The following is a 10,126-nucleotide window of genomic DNA, read 5'->3' as shown; positions in this document are numbered from 1 at the left end:
TTTTTAAAAAACTTCAGGGAAGTTTTAAGATTTTTTAGAAAATCTCTGGGAAAATTCTTTCTAGATCTAGGATGATATTTAGTTAATAAAGTTTCAATATTGTGTTCAAAAAGTTAGTTTTGTTAATTTTTAAGTGCTTGTTTATAATTTTTTTAGCCTTGCTGCTAGTTCTTCAATATTCTTAGAATGAACATTTTAATAAATAATAAATTTTTAGAGATTTAAAAACAACTTAGGGAAACTCAGGGAAGTTTAAGGTTACTCAGACAAGTTTCTGGTCACTTAGGGAAGATTTTTTGATTCAAAGAGTGGCAACCCTGAATATGACCAAAAAATATGCTGTACTTTCTACCCCTACATTTTACAGTCATGATACATCAAAAGCAGTTAATATGTCTTTATATATTTGTCAATAAGTATAAGCTTTTGTTCAAGACATAAGTTATAAGTCTGGGACATGTATAAGTGATTTTATTTCTGTTCAAGTCAAAAAGTATGTGATTTTTGGGTTTGAAATTAGTTTTTTGGGCAGCAGTTGTTTTTTTGATTTTTTTTTTCATATTCATTATTAATGAAGCAAAAAGACATCCAAATCATAATGACTTGAATGAAAATTACAATATGACCAAAAATATGTGCTATACTCCCTACCCCTACTGAAAAGAAAAAAAGTTTCCAAAACTATGATCAATTGAATGGAGTAGCAAAAATGTTTTACTTTTTGATAGAAAGACCAATGTTATTTGGTCATAGGAAAAGAAATAAATTGTGCCTAATGGCTTAGGAGTCCTAATGACAGCTTTTGAATCTCTGTAGGTTGAACTTGCAAGATTTAAACCCAGTGTTTGACAGATATACAAAAAAAATCCTTAAGTTTAAAAATAAATTATGAAATCAAAATTTCAAACTGATGGTTTTATTTTAACTCAATAGTTTGGTAACTACCTAGGATGATATCGCACTAATATTGATTCAGTGGAAATTATATTTTTTTCAATGTCTATTTAAACCATAATTTTAGACTAAAACTAATATTTTATAAATACATTAACATAATTTAACTTATTTGTTATAAAATAATAAAACTTGAATTTTTAATGCTTTTATTTTACAATATACAACAATTACATAAATACATTATTTTATATCAAATACGATATTGTAAAATAAAAGTAATTAAACATTTAGATTTTATTATTTTAAGATAAATAGATTCAGTTCTACTTTATATTTATACAGCTTGTTTAAAACAAAGCATCTTTTAAACTTGACATATTAGACTTAAAGTATTGATTTTTAGCCTAAAATTATTTTTGAAAAGACATTAAATATGATATAATTTCAGCTCGATATTTGTGCAACATCATCCTCCAGTTTTTAAAGAATAAAAAATCTTAATTAACTTTTGAGTTATTTTAATTTTTATAAAAAGTTTCCAATACAAACGCATGAACCACAAATTTTTTAGAGTTAATTTTCTTGGAAATTTAAAAAATCACTTAAGTATATTTTCTCCTCATTTTTTGAGTTAGAGACCTCAAATTTTTGGGAAACGATCTTTTTATAATTTAAAAGACTTTGAATGTTGCGATTTTAAAAACATTAAAAAAGTAAAATTTTAAATATAAAAACAAAAAAAAGATGTTTTTTTTTATAAAAACTTAATTTACAAAATAAAAAAAATACTGGATTTAATTTTTTGAAATTTGATAATATACTCTCTGTGAAAATTTGAAGAACATTGCTTAAAAAATGAAGGAGGAGATATATTTTTAGTGAAATGGTCCTATTTGCATTTTTATTTTGCGTCTTCAATTAGAAACCTATTGAGGTCACCAACTTTGATACATATCTCAATAGATACTTTGATTTTTTCAAGCGGTTAATAATGGCTTATAGCTCAGATAAAACTCTATAAAATAAGATCAACTTGTAAAAATCAAGTTAAACCCCCATGTCCTTAATTTTTATTAGTGGTATTAATTTTGTTAAAAAGTTATAAAGTTGTTTTATTGGCTGTGTTTTAGTTTTTTTTCCATTAAATTTTTAACTATTCAAAACATAGCAACGTTTAACCTAATAAAAGTTTACATTTGAAGCAGCTTATTTAAGAAAAATGTTCTAATAAGCTAAAGTTATAGTTATTCAGATGTACAATAAAATCATACAAATACACTAAATGTTTTTATCGTTTTTGTCCAGAGTACAAAAATAATCGTTACTTAGATGTTTTGTAAATTTTTCACTTCTTACAAGATGTTTACAAACAATAAATAACTGTTAAGCAAAATAGTTGTAATGATACTTTGTTGTTATGTTGTTTTTCTTTTCTTTTTAAACAGTCAAAATTAGGCAAAATTGTAATTATGTGAAAATTAATTAAATTCCCAAAAAATGAACTGCTCACAAACTCCAGACAATAGTAAAAATTAACCTGTTTTTTTTAATAAAAATAGTTTTATGAGGTGGCAAAGCTTGTTACAGCATCATAATACTAATAGCTTAGTAGTTTTTTACTCAGTTCAAAAGAAAGTCTCACATGTATTTAGTAAGTAAGTTAAAAAACAAGAGCACAATGTTTATTTTGTACAAATTTAAACAGTTTCATATGGTATATTAAAAAAAACATAATCAAATAAAATGTAAGCTTAAATATGAATAATTTTATTTATTTTGTTTCTATTTCTTTTAAATTAAATATTAAACTTTTGTAAACAAAAAAATATAATTCTAATACTGAACTAGTTTTCGATTATTTTTTAGTACACTAGTAATTATTTATTTTAATATTTTAATGTAAGTTGTTTTATGTTTTACTACATTAAAACTATTTTAATAGAACTTTTATATGTATTTACTTGTTTTGCATCACATTAAATAAAGGTTAAAAGTCTCAAACAAAAATACTAACAGTAGTGCAACATAAATACTTATTCTATTAAAGCTTATATATTTTATATTGTAACAATTTATTTACACTCTTTTCAGCTTTAACATAACAAAAAAGCATTATGGCGTCAGAATCATCGGAGTCATCCGACTTCTTCTCAACATACAAGCAAATGTCAAACAAGTTCAAGAAACGGTTCATGAAGAAGCAGACTTCTACTGATGTGACTGGGGATCTGGAGAGAAGTGCAAGGAAGTTGGAAAACGAAGGATGCCACCACTATGCTGCAACTAGCAGGTTTGTATTAAAACACTTTTTTGTTATTTTAAGTGGTTAAAAACTTATTTGCAGTAGCTTAGTAAATTAATTAAAGATACCACTGGAAGCATAAATATAGTAAGATGGTTGCAGTAAAGCATACTTTTCAAAATAAGAAGCTTAAAGACTTTTTAAATGTTGAATGCTTTTATAAAATGTTAAACTTTAGCTATTGGGTAGATTGATGTTTGAAACTTAATCACAATTAAAATATTTTGATTTATAAGTCTAAAAATTAATATTAATATATTTGATACAGGTTGCAAGTTGCCAAGCTTGAAAAGAAGGCCAACAACATCAGGAACCAAATAGAAGCCATCCTGACTGCCGGAAGGAACTTCATCAAATCTGACCAGTTCACAGACGAACTGAGCTGCCCTAACACCAAGGAGCATTTGAGAATGGCCATCGACTGCTTTGACCAGGCGGTTAAAATATACAAGTACCACAACTACGACCACCAGGCTGGTAGCTTACTGGTCGAAATCGCAGACCACATGAGTTCTAGCGGGTTGAAAAGTGAAGCTCTTGTCAAGTATCAGAATGCTGTGGAGCTGTTCCACAGTTACCCTTATTTATGTGCGGAGACTTTACAGAAAGTGATAGATATCCAGGTGGAGAGCAGGAACTTTGTGAAGGGGTTGGAAAGCTCAACCAGGGCCCTGGAGCTGGTGGAGGAAAAAGGAGGTTTCCATGGTGATGGGAAAACTCTTACAGAGTCCTTCTACCAGCTCCATCAGCATTTCGAACTAACAGTGGTTTTTCTGCTGATGATACTGAATATAAGCCCCCACAAGCTGAAGAAGAAGCACTCGCAGGTGCTGCAGAAGTATGCTTGGAGTGAAGAGGGTGAAAGTAAAGTGGCAAATGAGATGGAAGCTGAACTTTTGATAACTGTAAAGTCGTTTGTCATGAGTTGTTCCAGTCACAACAATAAGTCGCTCTTATTCTTGGAGGAAAAGTTGGAGCAGTTGGTTTCTCCTAGTTTGTACAAACTTGTCAGAATTGCAGTGAAACAGATTGTTGATCCAATTTATATTTCTTAGGTATTTAATTTAACCTTTTATTTTAAATTAGTACCTCAACTACTGTTTGATAGGTATTTGTAACTTTGTATTTCATTTTTTAAAATTAAACAATTTTCTAACAAACTTCCATTTTAAATTAATGTTTTCTGAATAAAAATTCTACCGAAAGTTTCTTACATTATGAACTAAAAAAGTTAATAATAGTTATGTTGAAAAAAAAATTATAGGGTGTTTTTATTGTATGGTTAGTACTTGTGATTAATGAAATAGCATTAAAATTCTTGCACAACAAATTTTTTAAAACTTATTTTAATTTACAAAATGTTACAGTGCAATTTTTTATGTTTATATCTGTAGTTTAGCAGTTGTATGAAGTTTTTTTGCTTCTAAAACTAAAATCAAACGGAAGATTAAAAATTAAAAATTTTATTATAGTATGGAGAATAATTTTATTTAGTCGGTATCAAAAGTTGTTAATAAAAAAAAATCTGTTTTTAAACCTGGTTAATAGTTTTTGAAATTTTTAATTGACCAACTATTTTATACCTTATTATATTTCTGATAGTTTAAAATATGAAAATATAAAGAAAGCAACACACTGATAACTGCATTTTTTTTTTGTATTTGGATTGTAAATTATTAGTATTTATCAATTTTTTCGTATTTTTCGCAATTCTGCTTAGAAAATATTTTTAAAAGTCGCTTCAAAGTTGTTTTAGACAAACATCATCTTAAACATATTTGTAACAATCTTTACATATTTTTTACAATATTATGTTTTCAATAGCTTTATTAAACATTTCGCATTAATGTAACTGACCATTGGATTTTATCATTTGACAGTTTTTGCTTCTGTTGTTATATATTTAACATTTTGATTTAAAAAAGTTGGTATTATATTATTTTTCTAGATTGTAAATCATTTAAAATGTTTTTATACAATAAACGCCTACTCATATAAATAAGCATGAAATTATTAATTACCTGTTTTTAAAAATAAACCCAGGAGCTTAATTTGAGTTTGTAATTAATTTATTTTTTTCATTGAAATTGCATCATTTTATTTTCTGTTTCATTCCTCAGGGTTACCACGCACCAACTACAACTAAGCTAATAAAAAAAAATCAAAACTCAGGCTAGTTTGGATTTTTTTTGTTTGTCATACTAGGTTTTTTGACTTTTAAAAATGTTTACTTTTAAAAATTGTTTTTTTTTTGTTAAATTCATTTTGTATTACTTTGGTATTTTAGGTATTTGTTCTTGTGATTGACAATATCTTTTCCAGATTGTTGCTTCAATTGTTATAATTAAATTTTTGTAAAAACTCAGCTTATTTTTGAACACTTAGGCTGGATTTTTGTATCAAATAGAGTGGCAACCCTAAGTTCCTGTATTTTTTCCACTTAAGATATAAAGTTATATAAAGAATTTACTATCATTTATGGAACAGAGGATAAATTTATTTTAAAATGGAAAAAGTGCTTTAATAGTTTTCAGTTCTAAAGCAAGTTAATTTTCATTATAAATGACGTTACCTTTTTAAAGTTATACCCAAGTCAATTTTTAGTATGACCCTCTAATAGAATGCAACAAATGAGCAAACGAGAAGTCCTTCTTTCATACCTCAAATATACAAAGTAAATAGTTTAAAACCTTTTTTTTTCAGAACCTTTTTTTAACACAAACAAACAAAATGCCCCGAGGAATGCCGCACGGGATGCCGTTCAGGAAGCTCTCCCCCGATGGACCGTGGAAGAGGTTGGAGATTTTGAAGTCGCTGGTGAACGCGCTGGTGAGGCACGAGAGGATCGAGACGACGTTTCCCAAGGCGCACGAGACGCAGAAGTACGCGGAGAGGCTCATTCACATTGCCAGGTGGGTTTTGTTGCAACTTTACGAGCTTTATTTGTGAAAGTTTATACTAATTTTTGTATCACTCAATGTGCTAAAAATGAATTTTTCAACATGTATGATGTTATAATAATTATATGTTGTTTCGCTCATTCAGATTGCAAGGAGTGTTTTTGTTAAGGAGGGTTTTGTTGCAAGTTTCTATTAACTTACTGATTTCAGATAAGTGTAATATTGTTAGCGATATGCAACGTAGTTATGAGTTGACTCATTAAATTTGCAAGGTTGATTTTCAATTTACACATGTGTCAAGTATAATAATGTTATTGATAAGCAAAGTGTAAGTTATTATGCTATAAATTAGGTACGTCAAGGTTGCTGATTTATTGAAGTGCTTTAGCTGAACTTATTGAAATTGCGAGGTGATTTTTAATATATTTTTTATAAGTTTTGAACTAAACCTAAACGTTTTGCTAATAAGTACGCCGAGAGGCACAATGAAATTGCAGTGTTTTATGTATATTTTAAGTTTTAACTTGTATACAAAATAAGCATGTTGCTACTGAATTAGTAAATGTGATTCTTGGGTCAAAGGCTCTTTGAGATTGCAAGGTGATGTTTTTGTATATTTGTTGTATATGTATAAGTTGTTTTGATAAAAATTTATATTGTTAGTTGTATCAAATGATAAGTTAAAAGAAATTAAATAATTTGCACATTGAAATTGCAGGGTGAGTTTTTGTGTATATTAGATTTTATGCTAGTTTTGATTAATAAAGGTTTGTTATATTGTTTGTATACATCGGTTTGTATGTACAAAATGGTAAGAGCTATTTTGGTTTACTACTAGAGGTTAAAAGGTAAATTATTAAATACATTTAATTTAAAGTTTTAAGTTACAATTGTTCAGGTTGTACTGAGTTAGTAATTGGGATCATTTTTTATCTTGTTTTGTTAAAAGAGGTAATGTTAGGGTTGCCATTCCATTGGTTCAATGAACTATTTAAATTTGAAATTATTAAAATATATCTAATTAAAGATGTGCAAATTAAATATTTTATTTAATACCAAGTTTCGGTGGCAAAAAATTGCGACCTTTTTAAGTACAATAAAATAGTTGTATTTAATTTGCACATATTTATTTAAATACGCTCTTTACATCTTAGTATGTTGAGTAATCTTTTTTAGTTTAGACAAATAACTATTTAAAAAGATCTAAGTAAAATAGTTGTTCATATCTTTAAACTACTTGAATCTGACTAGTTGTTTCACTTAAATTTTTTTTATAATGGTTTTAATACCTTATAATAAACTTATACTGTCAGCTATAGTAAAAATGTTTGTTATAAAAATAGGCAAATTTATTCTTAGTTCTGTAGAAAAAAAACAAAAAAGGTTGTTTTTAAACTTATTACAATGGGTCGTTTTAGTTTGCAAAGTTACACACATTACACACATTAACGTTTAAATAAACTTTCTTTTATTCCAGTACTAATTTTTTATCTTTAGCTTATTTGTAATTATTTTGTATAAGAACTAATATTAAAAGTATCGGTGTGTACATTGATACTTTTTACAGCTGTAATAACTGAAACTTACACTGTACTTTTAAAATAATGTTATGTTTTAAATTGCCTAAAGAAGGAAAACTTATAAACTTTTTCTTTGTAATTCAATTGAACTCACGAATCGTAATTTTCATATCTTAATAGCAAATAAACCACTTTAACCGATAAACGTGAGCCATAAAAAAACTGATTATTCTAAATTAAATAAAATATGATTGAATAACAAATTCCATCAGATACGGACCGGAAGACAAGTACTGCCGCGAGATGATGGACTTTTGGACGGAGGACCAGTATGCCAAGGACAAAATTTACAACCATTTGCTGCCCAGGTTCAAGGAACACAGTGACAAGTTCACCAGGTTCGGAATGAGAATTTCAAATATACTTCTCTGAGGAGTAATTAAGTTGTATATAGCTTTAAATTAATTAATTTCTAAACAATTATGCTTAATTAGTTAACTTTTTGATTAATTTAAAGTAGTTTCATTTCAAAATATGTTTTACAAAAAATCAAACATGTTTAAAGTAAATGCATACATAAAAATTATTCACTAAAACAGGGTTGCCAAAAAACCTGGAATCCTAGAAAGCTGGAATTTGAGAAATTTAAAAAAAAATCTGTAAAACCTGGAATTTTTAACAATTTTAACATGTTAAGTAGTAAAATTTTGATTTGACACAAAAAATCTATCATAATTCAGATAAAAAAAATTGCCATCCCCAAATTTTTTTCATTAAAAAACATATTTGAAGTAGCTTTACAGTATCTTTTTAATGTTTTTATACTATTTAACACAGTTTTTTACATTAAACTTGACTTTAAACTAAAAGTAGACCCAAAAATAAGTACTTTTAGAAACCTGGAGGAAATTTTTTAAACCTGGAAAAAAGTTTCCAAAAACATTTGGCAAACCTGCTAAAACAAAAGGCACTAGCAGATTTTTTTAATTTATCACGATTTAAAAGAAATCTAAAAGTAGAAATACTTTTTCTTTTATAACAGGGCTGCCGCAAACCCAGCCAGGTTTGAATAATTAAAAAAAATTAAGCTAGTCTAATTAACTTTAAGTTTATTTTTAATTTTAGATTTTTTTCATCAAAATGTTTATTTTTACTTTTGTTATTACAATGGTATTTTTCCAGCTAGATTAACAATAAGTGTTTTTAGCTATTGGCTTTTTAAACATTTTTAAAATTTGTCTTAGACTTAGGTTGTCTCAGGTTTAACTTTTTGCCTCTAGAAATGGCAACCCTGTTGGAAAACTTATAAAAATAAACAACTTAACTAAGTATTGAGCTGAAATCATAAAAAGGTTGTATATAAATAGTATATGAAAGAAAAAAAAATAAACAGAATAGCGCTGCTGCCGAGGGAAATATCTCACGACGACAATGTGGTCAGGATGGCCGTTTTGGAGCTCAAGGGTAATCCCCTCCCACCACTCCCAAGCACAAACGCGAAAAACCCCAACTCGCTACAAAACGTTCTGCTGAAAGCGGCCAAGCAGGACTGGGAGAAGGCAAAGTAGAAAAATTTGAACGATTAGGAATTTTTATTAGAGATATTTATGTTAGATTTGTTGATAGAAGTGATAACAAAAACTGGTTGATTAAAACTTTAGAAGTAATTTATAAATAATATATAAGTTTAAGTTTTTTACTTTGAAATATTTTTAAGTTTTTAAGATACTTAAGATATAAAATAGTTGGTAATTGTGAATTTGAATATTTTATAATTTAATTTAGATTTATTCCTTTGAGAAGTACTACAGTTTTTTTAGTTTTTAAGAACTCGAAATATACAAAAACTGTTGAGTTTCATGATAATAAAAATACTTTTTAAGGTTTCAACACTGAAATTTTATTTACAATTATCGTTATAATTTTTTATTATTTGTTTACACTATTATAATAACTATGATATTATGCATGTTTTTCAAAGGTTTGAATTAATAAAACTATAGGTTATCAAAAAGTTATTGAACTTGTCTTAGCAACCAAATATTTTTTAAACAAAACAAATAAAAGTAAATTTATTGTAGTTAATAATTTAAATTAAATTCATACTAAAAATTAAATCATATAAAGATATAAATGTACCCTTATTGTTCCTCGAAAATAGTTATTTATAGGCTGATTGAATTAAAACTACATAATTTTTTAGTGATAGTAAATAAATATTAAATTAATTTTTTTTAATAGTTACGTTATTTTAACTTTCATAATTTAGCTGAAAGTTTATAATTTTTCATGTATAAATTTTTAAAGTTTCATATAACAGGTTTAGATCACAAAAAAATTTGAAATCTAAAGTTATCTTCAAGATAGAATTTTTACCAAACTTTTAATGTTTTTAAAAAGTTGATTTGTAGTTTCATATAAAAACAAAAGAAAGTTATGATCTTACTCTTTGTTGAAGATAGGCAGTTTTTTATAAAATACGATGTAAAAGTTTTTTGGCGTGCTAC

At 26.9% G+C, this 10,126-nt stretch overlaps 2 protein-coding genes across 2 annotated transcripts; both read left to right on the top strand.

Moving 5' to 3' along the window:
• Positions 1-2,996: 2,996 nt before the first annotated feature.
• On the top strand, positions 2,997-4,545 carry LOC145829507 (40-kDa huntingtin-associated protein-like). Its single transcript, XM_082937327.1, has 2 exons — positions 2,997-3,187; positions 3,468-4,545. Exons 1-2 carry the CDS (start codon positions 3,012-3,014, stop codon positions 4,252-4,254), a joined length of 963 nt encoding a protein of 320 aa, XP_082793453.1. The 5' UTR covers positions 2,997-3,011; the 3' UTR covers positions 4,255-4,545.
• A 1,361-nt stretch (positions 4,546-5,906) lies between these two features.
• LOC145829495 (large ribosomal subunit protein bL17m-like) lies at positions 5,907-9,528 on the top strand. The gene is made up of 3 exons (XM_082937309.1): positions 5,907-6,111; positions 7,892-8,017; positions 9,013-9,528. The coding sequence occupies exons 1-3, from the start codon at positions 5,930-5,932 to the stop codon at positions 9,185-9,187; spliced, it is 483 nt and encodes a 160-aa protein (XP_082793435.1). The 5' UTR covers positions 5,907-5,929; the 3' UTR covers positions 9,188-9,528.
• The last annotated feature ends 598 nt before the right edge of the window (positions 9,529-10,126 follow it).

The sequence above is a fragment of the Thalia democratica genome, chromosome 2, assembly GCF_965202585.1.
Source record: "Thalia democratica chromosome 2, ktThaDemo2.hap1.1, whole genome shotgun sequence".
NCBI lineage: Eukaryota > Metazoa > Chordata > Thaliacea > Salpida > Salpidae > Thalia > Thalia democratica.
The sequence above is the reverse complement of the archived record's forward strand: the minus strand, read 5'-3'. Positions and strand labels throughout refer to the sequence as shown.